A 13,712-nucleotide genomic window follows, 5' to 3' on the forward strand; every position below is an offset into this window, starting at 1 on the left:
AACAAAGGACAAGTAATTGGTTTCTATACACTATACCTGCCCATCCTTATCTCAAACTTCATCCTTTCAAAACATGTACATTGCCCACCCCACCTATATCATGACTCCTATTTCCAAGTTGCCCAACACTCACTATATTATGTACAATGTAATCAAAGGTCTTTTACATATAGCATGTTAAATTGGATAACTTACCACAATCTATCATTTCAAAATCACCATTTATGTTTTTATTGTATGCCACAACTTCTCTTGGGATACTTCTCAACAGAACACTTCTGTATACCTACAGGCCAGAGGGGGAAAAAAAGGATTGCTAAGTCACAAAGAAGCACAAGTTAAGCAAAATCAAAATGAAAAGAACAAAATATCAAGCCAATTAAAAAATATTTATAAATGATAATCAAGGGTTAAGATATTATTGGCTCTGATAAGTGTAGAATGTTAGTTTACAAAACAGAAGAAGAATTAAGTAGCAACTAAAGATGACCGGTAACTTTTGTCAAAGAAAATCAACCTCAAAGATCTGAACTTGTTCCTCCTTCCTTTTAATTCCTTACACAAGAATCATTTGGTCTCAACAGGGCTTGTTTTCCTGTCCCCAGCCCATTCCCACTCCTTTTAGATGGCCACATGATTTTTTTTTTTTTTTTTGAGACAGAGTCTCACTTTGTTATCCAGGATAGAGTGAGTGCTGTGGTGCAGCCTAGCTCACAGCAACCTCAAACTCCTGGGCTCAAGCAATCCTGCTGCCTCAGCCTCCTGAGTAGCTGGGACTACAGGCATGCGCCACCATGCCCGGCTAATTTTTTTCTATATATATATTAGTTGGCCAATTAATTTCTTTCTATTTATAGTAGAGACGGGGTCTTGCTCTTGCTCAGGCTGGTTTCAAACTCCTGACCTCCTGCAATCCACCCGCCTCGGCCTCCCAGAGTGCTCGGATTACAGGTGTGAGCCACCGTGCCCGGCCTAGATGGCCACATGATCTTTAAGGACAATCTGGACCGCTATAGGTTTTGTTCCTGATGATTTTTCCTGAAGAGGCCCAGAAACTCTTATCTTGTCACAGGATATAACAAATGTTTATACTTCATACCATGTTGCTCAATATCAGTGTATTTTGGGGGCTTAAGTAAAGAATTGAATCCATTTGTAGGGCTCTCTTAAAAGGGAGCATGACTACCAGTACTGGTCCCCACCTCTCTCTTTTTCTATGATCTCCAGGGCCAGAGAAGAGGCCATTATACTCCCTACAAGCAGAGCAACTAGGTTCGTGATGGTCAAACTCTTAATGTAACCTACTTTTGTTCTTCGGCTATAACAACAACAATAAGAACATCTCTACTAAAAATAGAAAAATTAGCCGGGTGTGTGGCTTTGCCTGTGGTCTCAGCTGCTCTGGAGGCTAAGGCAGAAGGATTACTTGAGCCTAGGAGTTTGAGGTTGCTGTGAGCTAAGCTGATGCCACGGCACTCTAGCCTGAGTGACAGAGCAAGACTCTGTCTCGGAAACAAAAAACACACAATATAAAGTTAACATTCAGTAAGGTCTGACTATATGCCAGGCCACTAGGCTAACATTTTCCATTTCTATGATTGAATGGTTTTACAGGATTTTCACCACAGCTAGTAGAACAAAATGATCAGAAAGGCTTCACATCTATTTAAAGATGAAAACGTTAAGATTCTTACTAGATAATGGCAAGAGAAGCTGGAGTTAAGTTTATAAATCCTCAATTTCCACTGGATTTTTTTTTTTTTTTTTTGAGACAGAGTCTAGCTTTCTTGCCCAGTCTAGAGTGAGTGCCGTGGCATCAGCCTAGCTCACAGCAACCTCAATCTCCTGGGCTCAAGCAATCCTACTGCCTCAGCCTCCCGAGTAGCTGGGACTACAGGCATGCGCCACCATGCCTGGCTAACTTTTTGTATATATATTTTTAGTTGGTCAATTAATTTCTCTCTATTTTTAGTAGAGACAGGGTCTTGCTCAGGTTGGTTTCAAACTCCTGGCCTCGAGCAATCTGCCCGCCTTGGCCTCTCAGAGTGCTAGGATTACAGGCTCACGCTCGGCCTCCACTGGATTTAAATACCATCAGAGAATCAAGTCTTATATAATTAAAGAGTATTATTACTATTATACATATCTTTCATTAGATTTTTCAAGTGAAAAATGTCTCCACTCAACAAATGAACAAATGAAATTTCAGAACTTGTAAGAAGTATATGCAAGTATATGGATGAGTCAGAAACAGCCAGATTTCCTGGCTTCTATTGAAACTCTTCTTTAATGAAGCTGTCTCTTGAGTTTAATGGTATCTATTAAACCAGAAAATCTAAAGCATAATAAAATTATAAAAGAAGTTTACCTTTTATATGACTTGTCAGTGGAGAAACAGAACAAATCTATTTTTGGACAGTAGGAAAAATAATCTAACTCACGTGACTATTAGCTTGGGGCTGATTCCTATAACTTTTCATTATTTCTTGAAAAGTTCTTTCTTCTTTTGTTACCTAAGGAAAATAAAAACTGCATTTATCAACTGCTTTTGAAAGAAAAATGGCTCTGAACAAAAACTTCAATTATAGGTTGGCATTGAGAGCAGCCTTGTAGAAAGCCATTAACCCGAGGCCAGTCCATGACTAAAAACCACTAACATTTATGATTTTTACTACCTTTAAAGTTCAGGCTTTGTGGCCTGTGGGGACTTAGTTAATAGTTTCATTAATCAAAAAGTACTGAAATTGCTATGGTGTGACTCTACTGAAAATGTATTTCTTCATAAAAAAAAAAAGATACAAGAAAACCCAGATCTGTTGAATCCCCTGCAGTCTCCAGTTTTATTAGTTTAAAGTACTTATTTAAAAGTAAATTAGCCACATACTGAAGGACAGAAAATGTCTTGCGGTGATTCACAATAAAACTAAATGGTTATTATAGGATTAGGTTTTTTTTTTTTTTTTTTTTTTTTTGAGACAGAGTCTTGCTTTGTTGCCTAGGCTAGAGTGAGTGCCGTGGCGTCAGCCTAGCTCACAGCAACCTCAAACTCCTGGGCTCAAGCGATCCTTCTGTCTCAGCCTCCCAAGTAGCTGGGACTACAGGCACGTGCCACAATGCCTGGCTAATTTTTTCTATATATATTAGTTGGCCAATTAGTTTCTTTCTATTTATAGTAGAGACGAGGTCTCGCTCTTGCTCAGGCTGGTTTCGAACTCCCGACCTCGAGCAATCCGCCCGCCTCAGCCTCCCAGAGAGCTAGGATTACAGGCGTGAGCCACCGCGCCCGGCTAGGATTAGGTTTTAACATTTCAGGATAGACTGCAGGTTTCTAATGCTTAGACAGAAGTCACAGCAGTGGCCAAAAGGAAGAACACAGATTAGTGATCCAAAAAGGAATTCTTCTGGTTTCTCTTTTATAATAACGTTCACTTAAATTACAACTTTACCCTGCTTCACTGTCCATTAGCTCTAAACCTGTTGTCTATAATGATGAGCTAGAAATGGCAAACTCTGAACTCTGACAGTTTTCTGGAAAACACAAATGATTACTTAGTAACATTTATTGAGACCTATTTTTTATAGAGATTTTAAGGAGGCATTATAGGAGGAGGGTGACAAAGGAGTTTGAAAACATGTCCTGTTTCAAAAAGCTAAAATTTAGGTCTTAATTGTATGTATCCGCTAGGACTGCCAGTGTGGCCAATATGGTCAAGACAAAAGTTATAAATGATGGTTTCAGATATATTAGAATTTAAAAAATCAAGCAAGAAATGTTATTTTATGACTTATAACATGTTGTAGCAACTAGAAAGTAAAATGGTCTTCTGAGGCAGCACAATAAATCACTGGAAAGCAATATGATATAGAAGCTTATACCAGACTATGATTCAGGAGATTCTATTTTTTTTTTTTTTTTCTTTTCAAGCTACTACTGGCTCTGAGTAGATTCAGGAGATTCTAGATTGTCCCTTGCTGTGTAAACTTTGGACAAGTTACTTTCAGGCCTAGGCCTCAGTTACTAACCTACATTGTGAAGATCATTTTACTTTAAAGTACCAAATCAGAGGTATCCTGGGGTAAGAATGGAAATGGTGCTGTTCACATTAATAGTATGAAAAGCCATTTTACTATAAATGGTCTCTAAGATCTTTCTCAACTCCTTTACAACCAATATATTCTTATGAAGTGGAAAAGCTGATTATTATAAAATTAACTGGAGAGTTCAGAGAATACATGCAGTAGCTTGAATTTACTACTTAATTAAGAATAGTGGGCACTGTTGTCTTACAGCACTAAAGGAAAGCTAAGCTAACAGATTATTATTACCTCATGCTTCAAATATAGGCAAGTAGAGCAAAGACCTCCCCCAACTTATCCATTACCTTTGCCATGATATAAAAGGCACAAAGGAGGAGCTGGTCCAAATGCCTGTCTTTCATTAGGTCAGGGCAGTGAACTAAAGTGAATTCAAAGCATGTCCATATCTTTCTTCGTAACTCATTTGAAACATCCAGTTTTAAACATAGATCACGTAAGCGTACACTTGCCAAATGATACACCTAAGATGGAAGATAACACATTGATGCAAAACATCTAGTAAATCGTTTCTCAAATTTTTATGTCTTATCATGAACACTGGCTTTCAGGCCAAGATTAAAATATATGCGGGCTGTCGATATATTAAAATAAGTAAAATTTCTATTCTACAGCAATAGTTCATTGGTAAGGCAGGAAAATATAGATTAAAGCAAAATTCTCTTTGGAAAACTACTTTAAAAAATTTTTTAAAAAGGATGTCCCCTGTTACTCTATTCTGCCAACTATGTAAAGTAAGAAACACTAAAATGCAGGATTTACCTACATCATGACCATTATGAATGCATAATTTTTCAAAAGTGTTCAGAAGTCTCTATTTGTTCTCTTTGGGTTCAGGTAAAATTGCTAGGAAACCTAATATGCCAGATAATAAAAAACTAAAACATGTGATTCTAAAAAGGAGTCAAAAAGCAAAATGAGGCCAGGTGTGATGGCTCACACCTATCTATAATCCTAGCACTCTGGGACACCAAGGTGGGAGAATTGCTCGAGCCTAGGAGTTCAAGACCAGCTTGAGCAAGAGAGAGACCCCATCTCTACAAAAAACAAAAATATTAGCTGGGCATGTTGGCACATGCCAGTAGTCCCAGCTACTTGGGAGGCTGAGGCAGGAGGATCAGTGGGCCCTGGAGTTTGAGGTTGCAGTGAGCTATGATGATGCCACTGCAAGCTAGCCTGGGTGACAGAATGAGATTCTTTCTCAAAAACAAAGCAAAACAACTTAAAAAATTTCTTTAATATTCTACACCATTTTTATAAGCATACGAACAACAGGAATGTTAAATGAGACATGAAGTTTGCTGTTTTTTTTTTTAAAGTACATCACGGTAAATTTAGTTCAATGCCCTGAGCCTTTTATATATACATTTTTCTTTTTTTTTGAGACAGAGTCTCTGTCACCCAGGCTAGAGTGCCATGGAGTCAGTCTAGCTCACAGCAACCTCAAACTCCTGGGCTCAAGTGATTCTTCTGCCTCACCGTCCCAAGTAGCTGGAACTACAGGCGTGAGCCACCATGCTCAGCTAATTTTTTTGTTTCTATTTTTAATTGTGAAGCTATTTTTTTTCTATTTTTTAGTAGAGATAGGGTCTCACTCTTGCTCAGGCTGGTTTTGAACTCTTCAGCTCAAGAATCCTCCTGCTTCAACCTTCCAGAGTGTTAGGATTACAGGCGTGAGCCACTGCACCTGGCCTATATATATAGTCTCAATATGAATTGATACTAATGCAAATGGCCTTAAGATCCTGCAAGAGTCATTGTTTTAAGAACTGGTAACCATGATGTGGTATTCCTAAGCCAGGCAATTCTGTTCAGACTAAGTCTTTTTTTTTTTTTCAAACAGAGTCTCCCTCTGTTGCCTGGGCTAGAATGCCATGGCATCAGCCAAGCTCATAAACTCCTGGGTTCAAGTGATCCTCTTGCCTCAGCCTCCCAAGTAGCTGGGACTACAGGCACGTGCCACCATGCCTGGCTAAATTTTTTCTACTTTTAGTTGTCCAGCAAATTTCTTTCTATTTTAGTAGAGATGGGGTCTCGCTCTTGCTCAGGATGGTCTCAAACTCATGAGCTCAAGCAATCCTCCCGCCTAGGCCTCCCAGAGTGCTAGGATTACGGGCATGAGCTACCGTACCTGGCCCAGACTAAGTCTTTAAATTTAAATGTAGGGGTGGGGGAAAAAAAATAAATTTAAATGTTCATAGGAATAATAAAATGAAAGAAAGAAAAAGAAAGAAAGTTATCCTTTACAGAAAATTACTTAGGGCAGGAAAAATATACAAATTGAGCTTAAAAACTAATTTAAGCTATTCAATACACTAATCTGATATTAATATAAAGAGAGACAAGTGGTTGACTCCAAAGCCACCAGTGACTCTTTTTTTTTTTTTGAGACTAGGTCTTGCTCTGTTGCCCAAGCTAGAGTGCACTGGGCTCATCAGTACAAAGTTTCAGAATGGGACTATGAAAAAGGTCTAGAGATAGATGGTGGTAATGGCTGCACAAAAATGTGACTGTATGTAATGACGCCAAACTGTACAGTTAAAAATAGTTAAAATGGTAAATTTTATGTAATGTATATTTTACAAAAATTAAAAAATCAAAGGGCAAAGCTGCTCTCTGTTACTTAATCTTTCTTCCTCTGATTAAGTGAACTCTTCTTATGAGACTGACTTGCTGCCTACTGCTATAAAAACACATACCTTTCTGTAAAACAGTGCTAAAGACCCAGTTCTCTTTGGCTTGCTTATTCCAGTTGGATGTACCTCTTGTGCTTTAGTCAGATGGGTCTGTTTTGGAGAAGCAGCAATCAATGACTGAGCAGTAAGTGATACAGGACTCTTGACTTTGGACTCCTGAGTTGTATTCATGGAGACAGGTATCAGTGTGATCTCTCCAGCATCATTTGCAACACCTGAAAGTACAACCAAGAGTTCTCAGTTTTAGAAATAAGCTGGAAGTTCTAGGAGAGTTCTAGGAAATTTGTCAATTTTATACACACACACACATCTGTGTGTATAAGCATAGGAATATGTTAGAGAAAGAGAGGAAGGCTATAAAATGGTAATTCTATTAAGGTTACGACTGAATTCTTCTTTTCTATTTCTTCCCTGAAACAAGAATATGCTGTTTTGTTTTGATACTTTTTATTTTAAAAAGCAAATTTTGTTCTCTTTTGTATGTGCCTGTGATGTTTTAATACTTTGAATTTACTGAGAAAAAGCAAATTTTCTCAGTAAAAGTTTTGTTTTGTTTTGTTTTGAGCACTTAAGGAAATGTACACTAATTGGAAAGCTGAGATACGAAAACAATTACTAACAAAGAGGGTAATGAATTTATAAAATTTGAAAATTCAAAAAACAGGATAGTTTCAAAACAAAACAAAGGGTGGAGCAAGAGGATTTTTAGGGCAGTGAAATTACTACCGTGTTTCCCCGAAAATAAGACAGGGTCTTATATTTATATTTAATAAGACATGGGTCTTAAAAATAAGATAGGGTCTTATATTTATTTTTCCTCCAGAAGACACCCTAGGGCTTATTTTCAGGGGATGTGTTACTCTCTCTGGGCTCAGTAGGAGACTGCTTGCTGAAGCTTTTCCCCTATCCCCTGGTGTTTGCTGGGGGTGAGAGAGGCCCACAGGGCTGAGTAAAATGGCAGCCACAGCTTTCCTTCTTCCCCCTGGGGACACACAATACCTAGAAGGGAGCATCTCGCTCCTCACTTCGCTGAGGAGACTTTCCCCTCAAAGCCTCAGCTTGCAGCACGCACAGGATGGCTGGGACCTGACAAGGGGAGCCGACCTTTCGTTGGTAGGGCTGCCTGCACCTTTCCCTTCACCTCTGGGATAGTAGCTGTCACGATGGGGCAGATGAGAAGGGCTGCTCATCCTCTTTACCGCTCTGTGAGGAAATGCATGGGTTGTACAGATACGCTGCATAGCCATGCCCATCACTAGGTCTTATTTTCAGGTAGGGTTTATATTGTGCAAATGCTTAGAAATCCTGCTAGGGCTTATTTTATGGGTAGGTCTTATTTTCGGCAAAACACGGTACTTTACATGATGTTATAATGGTAGATGCATGTCATTATATTAAATACATTGTCAAAATCCACACCAAGAATAAATCTGTATGTAAACTGTGGGCTTTGGGTGAAAATGAGGTGTCAATATAGGTTCATGGATTGAAACAAATGTAGCACTCTGGTGTGACATATATGTGCATGGGAGAAAGACTATATGGGAAACATCTATACTTCCTCTGAATTTTGCTGTGTACCTAAAACTGTTCTAAAAAATCAAATCTATTAAAAAAAGAAAAAAGTATAGAGTCAAGAAAAATGAGTTAGACCATGCGACCCAATACAGTAAGACATTTCTTACATTTTTAGTCAACCCAGTAAAAATATAAAACAAATGCATTAAAATGTTACCATGCAATGGAATTGTAACTTTATGTCCTGTTGTCCCTGTTACTGTGGTTGTGGCCATTGTTAGAAGAGTTTGACCAGGTAAAATTGATATATTTTCAGCAGTAATGCTTGAAGAAGGAGCAATTTTCAATTTTGTTCCTTCTGTTATGATCTTATCTGTAAGCATTTCCTTTGGGGGATCCTCTCCAAAAAGTCTTCTCTTAGCACTCCCTGCCGTAGGAGAACTGTAGCGTTCATGGACAGAAATTGGAGACAATGGTTGCATATCTAATAAAGAGAAAAAGAAATTTAAAACAGTTTAAAATGTATTACAAAATAATAAATCAGATTTACTCATTCATTCAACAAGTAGCTATTGAGTTACTATGCTAGGCACTTGGGATCCAGCAATTAATATAACATGGCCTCTGCCCTCATGGAATATCAAATCTAGTGGGAGAAAGTGGCATGAAATAAGTCATTACAATAAACTGTGAAAATTATGATAGCTCGTCTTCCTGGTTTCTTGAATCTTTGCCTATATTAAAGGAGCAAAACATTAAGGATAAAGTAGTTGTTGAGAGGTAGAATGATGTGTCCACTAAATTTAAGAAGTAGTAAATACTATCTAGTAAATAGCACATGAGAAGTAGTAAATCTTATCTAGTAAATAGCACATGAGAAGAAGAGAAGCAAAAGCAAAAATTACTGATTTGGGTCACATTTTTGCCTCCTCTTGCACTCCTATACTCTATGCTATTTAAGGCAATAGCTGTGGCTTTCTGATTTAGTAAATATGGAGTCATCTTTAATAAATCCATCAGAAGATATGAGTAAAGGTGGTACTCTGCTTACCTTGCCTTAATCTGATGGTTGGGAGTAGTGTGTTGATCAAAAATAAACTAAAGGTTATGGATTATGCCTCTCTTCCAGTGCTATCCTTTCACAAGGGCTGCTCTCCATTTTCTCTCCACTATGTGCACAGATTCTTCTAGCCCCTTATAATTCTACACCTTTTTCCACAATTCTTTTCTCAACCAACTGTTCTTTACAGGTGTGTGAATAATATGGTTTTTTTTGTTGTTATTGTTTCTTTTCTTGAGATAGAGTCTCACTCTGTTGTCCAGGCTAGAGTGCAGTGGCGTCATCATATCTCACAACAACCTCAATTTCCTGGGCTTAAGCAATTCTCCTGCCTCAGCCTTCTGAGTAGCTGGGACTACAGGTGTGCGCACCACACTCAAACAATTTTTCTATTTTTTATAGAGATGGGGTCTCGCTCTTGCTCAGGCTGGTGTCAAACTGGCCTCAAGCAATCCTTCTGCCTTGGCCTTCCAGAGTGCTAGTATTATAGGCATGATCCACTGTGCCCAGCCAATAATATGTTTTTTGGGTTTTTTTGAGACAGAGTCTCACTCTGTTGCCCCGGCTAGAGTGTCGTGGCATCAGCCTACATCACAGCAACCTCAAATTCCTGGGCTCGAGTGATCCTTCTACCTCAGCCTCCCGAGTAGCTGGGACTACAGGTATGCACCACCATGCCCGGCTAATTTTTTCTATTTTTGGTAGAGACAGGGGCTCGCTCTTGCTCAGGCTGGTCTTGAACTCCTGAGCTCAAAGGATCCGCCCACCTCAGTCTCCCAGAGTGCAAGGATTACAGGCGTGAGGCACTGCGCCTGGCCAATAATATGTTTTTAAAGTAAAAATATTTCATTATTTATTATTATATTCACTAGTTAATTCAATAGTCATGTAATCTATTTTCAAATCATGCTCAAAAATATGAAAATTATCTCTGGAAATTATTTGGAAACTCTGTATTAGCAAGATGATTGGGAAACAGTCATGGTTTAAAAATAAGTCTTTTCATAATTCTGGTGCTTATGAAAGCAGTTCTGACTTCCCCTGTCCTCAGTAAACAAGTAGACATTTCTACCTTAGCTTTCATTATTCCTTTATAAGAGTCTGTTGGATGCCTTATATTTAAGAAATCCAAGCCAGCTCTTGAATCTGACTAGGCACTTTCAAAGCTGACATTCCAAGGGAAGACTTGAGTTACAGCCATGAAATTAGCTGCAAACCCCTCAAAATGATCTTTCCTTAGCACAGTACTGGAAAAGCTATAGTGGACACTCAATAGAAATTTAATGAGTATACAAATGATAAGCTGATCCAAACTTAGAAAGGATCATGATAATTTTTCAAGGCACAGAAAAGATGCTCACTTAGTTTTAAGTTATTTGAGAAGAAAGCAGCAAGCACTGCTTAAACTATTCTTGGTAAGTGTTTTAAAAAGAAAGAAAATAATTCTCATGGTTTATAATGTTTTAAATTATAGTGTACCAAATAAATATTTATACTATTTTTTCATTTCATTAAACATTAATAACTGGCAGTAAGAAGTGTTTTTAATATTTTGACAAGATTTGTAAAGTTCACAAAATAATTGTAATAATTCCCTTTTATTAAGATTGCTTTGAGGCCTGGGACAGTGCTTCACTCCTGAATCCCAGCACTTTGGGAGGCCAAGGCAGAGGAACATTTGGAGCCAGGAGCTTGAGACCAGCCTTAGCAACACAGTGAGACCCTGTTTCTACCCAAAAGTAAAAAAAAAATTAGTTGAGTGTGGTGGTGCATACCTATAGTCCCAGCTATTTGGGAGGCTGAGGCGGGAGGATTGCTTCAGCTCAGGAGCTCAAGGCTACAGTGAGCTATGATCATGCCACTGCACTGCAGTCTAGGTGACAGAGTGAGACCTTATTTCTTAAAAAAAAAAGATTGTTTTGCATTCCTAGCTTGCACATTTTTATGATTCTGCACTGCATGTAAAGACTGCACAAACATACACATACGGTCCATAAATGTATGTACCTTACTATATAACCTGAATACCTGCTCATCTAAGGATTGTTCAGGAACAATGTATAGTCAGGAGATTTTCTTTACTGATTTAAAAAAAAAATCCAAGAGCTATATAATCCAGAAGATGCACATATCAGTTTGCTAGATGACAGGAGAAACTAAGAAAGAATGCACTAAAATCTTCCTATTGGTAAGGCTCAAAACGAACTATTTTAAGACAGTGTAGATATGTCTTTTATTAGATGAACTTAAGCATCCCAAAGAGAATATGAGTATCCTGTTTTGCCTTAACTATTTTTCTACAGAGATGTACACAGACAAAGGAAGAATAGAACTTTTTGTCAAATTTGTAAAAGTAGCTGTTTAGCTATCTTCTATTATTTTTGGAGACAGGGTCTCACTATTTTGCTCAGGCTTGGCTCTAACTCATAATTCTCCCACCTTAGCCTCCTTAGTTGCTGTGACTACAGGTGCATGCCACCTGGCTTTAGCTTATTTAAATAATTTTCCATTAGTATTGAAGAAAGATTGTAAACATTTATCAAAAGTCCAAAATATTATTTCTACAAAAAATGATATAGCAATTTTAAAGATTATATTCAAAATTCCACTAATGCAATATAAAAAAAATATACAATGAACCACAAAAGGGTGATGGCACAAGTATCAAGCCCCTTTTTGAATCCTGATTAATAAATTAGATTTCTTAATAATGTATTCAAAGATTTAAAATTTTCTCTGAAAAAAAAGATCTTTGTTACTTTTTCTTTATTATTACAACGTTGAACCTACCCCTTCGAAGACTCCCACTATCGGTCCGAACTTCCTTGACTCTTGGATGCATTATAGGAGACATTGGCATCATAGGAAGATGTCCCTGAACATTTCCTCCATTTACTGTTTCAAAGTTATTTGGGAATATAACCTGTAGAAAACAAAACCCCTTTGCTTTACAGATAAACTCATTGATTAAAACTTGAAATAGAAAAAAAAAAAAAAAACAAACCAAGAAAAAAGGTTTTCTTAACTTCTTTTTTTTTTTTTTTTGAGATAGGATCTCTGTAACTCAGGCTAGATTATAGTGGCATCATTATAGCTCATAGCAACCTCAAACTCCTGGACTCAAGTGATCCTCCTGCCTCAGCCTCCTGAGTAGCTGGGACTACAGGCAGATACCAACATGCCTAGCTAATTTTTCTATTTTTTTGTAGAGACAGGGTCTCACTCTTGCTCAGGTTGGTCTTGAACTCCTGGACTCAAGCAATTCTCTTGCCTAGGCCTCCCAGAGTGCTAGGATTACAAGCACGAGCCACTGCACCCACCTCTTCTACTGTTTTATTAATATTTCCCTTTCCTTCTTACTTCTTCACAAAATATAACAACTTGCATAGCATGCGTTTTTTTGTTGTTTTTTTTTTTTTTTTAGGGACAGGGTCTCACTCTGTTGCCCAGGCTGGTGTACAGTTGTGTGATCATAGCTCACTGCAAACTCCTGGGCTTAAGCAATCTTCCTGCCTCAGCCTCCCGAATAGCTGGGACTGCAGGCACCTGCCACCACACCTGACTAATTATTTTTATTTTTTGTAGAGATGGTGTCTTGCTGTATTGTATAACGGCTGGTCTTGAACTCCTGGCCTCAAGTAATCCTCCTGCCTCAGCCTCCCAAAGTGCTGGGATTACAAGCATGCGCCACTGCACCTGACCTCAATTGTTAATGTTATCAGATATATGAAAAGAGCTCATTTCACTTAACCTTATAGTTTATCTACATAAGTCACTGATCACTAGAAGTAAACTTGTGAGGGAGGCACTGTCATTCTCCATTTTGGGATGGGATAACTGAGGATCAGAATGTGAAATTTGCCCAAGGTCACACTACTACTAAGTAATAAGAGCAAGGGCTTCAACTCATAGCCTTCTCCTTCAAGCTTTTTTTTGAACTTGAAGGAGTTCAAAGTTCTACAATTGAAATATACTGATGAATACTGAAGATTGTCCAATCAACCATAATCTCAATAAAGCTATCTTTTAAATGATGAGATTATCAGCCTTGCCCTAACTTACTTCTTCACAGGTAGGAACTTTGTTTGCAAAAGCCTGGAGGGCCTCCCATAGTGCAGAATCATGACTCCATGCTAAACTCTCCAAAATCTGTTCTTCGATGCTGTTCAAGTGTTTCACCATGTCCCTTGAGAGCCCATCCTCTGAGCGAATTACCACCTCAATAACCTGGAGAGGAGAAAATTGAGAAGACAATGTGGTTTCTAGCAGTCAATTCAACTCTGGGCTTATTCTTTGACAAAGAACTGATGCCACCTGTGAATCATAATTCTTTGGCTTACTAG

General features: G+C 38.2%; 1 protein-coding gene across 2 annotated transcripts in view; it reads right to left on the minus strand.

The window, feature by feature from the left end:
- RBL1 (RB transcriptional corepressor like 1) overlaps positions 1-13,712 on the minus strand; it is a 56,054-nt gene that overhangs the window by 7,915 nt on the left and 34,427 nt on the right. For both annotated transcript variants that reach the window (XM_012754865.3, XM_020281943.2), the window contains 7 exons: positions 13,432-13,596; positions 12,160-12,292; positions 8,527-8,793; positions 6,795-7,006; positions 4,383-4,559; positions 2,442-2,513; positions 196-286 (listed from right to left, as the gene is read on the minus strand). In XM_012754865.3, the coding sequence (XP_012610319.1) occupies positions 196-286; positions 2,442-2,513; positions 4,383-4,559; positions 6,795-7,006; positions 8,527-8,793; positions 12,160-12,292; positions 13,432-13,596 (1,117 nt within the window). The remainder of the gene's footprint in view (positions 1-195; positions 287-2,441; positions 2,514-4,382; positions 4,560-6,794; positions 7,007-8,526; positions 8,794-12,159; positions 12,293-13,431; positions 13,597-13,712) is intronic.

This window comes from Microcebus murinus, chromosome 16, assembly GCF_040939455.1.
Source record: "Microcebus murinus isolate Inina chromosome 16, M.murinus_Inina_mat1.0, whole genome shotgun sequence".
NCBI classification, from domain to species: Eukaryota; Metazoa; Chordata; class Mammalia; order Primates; family Cheirogaleidae; genus Microcebus; species Microcebus murinus.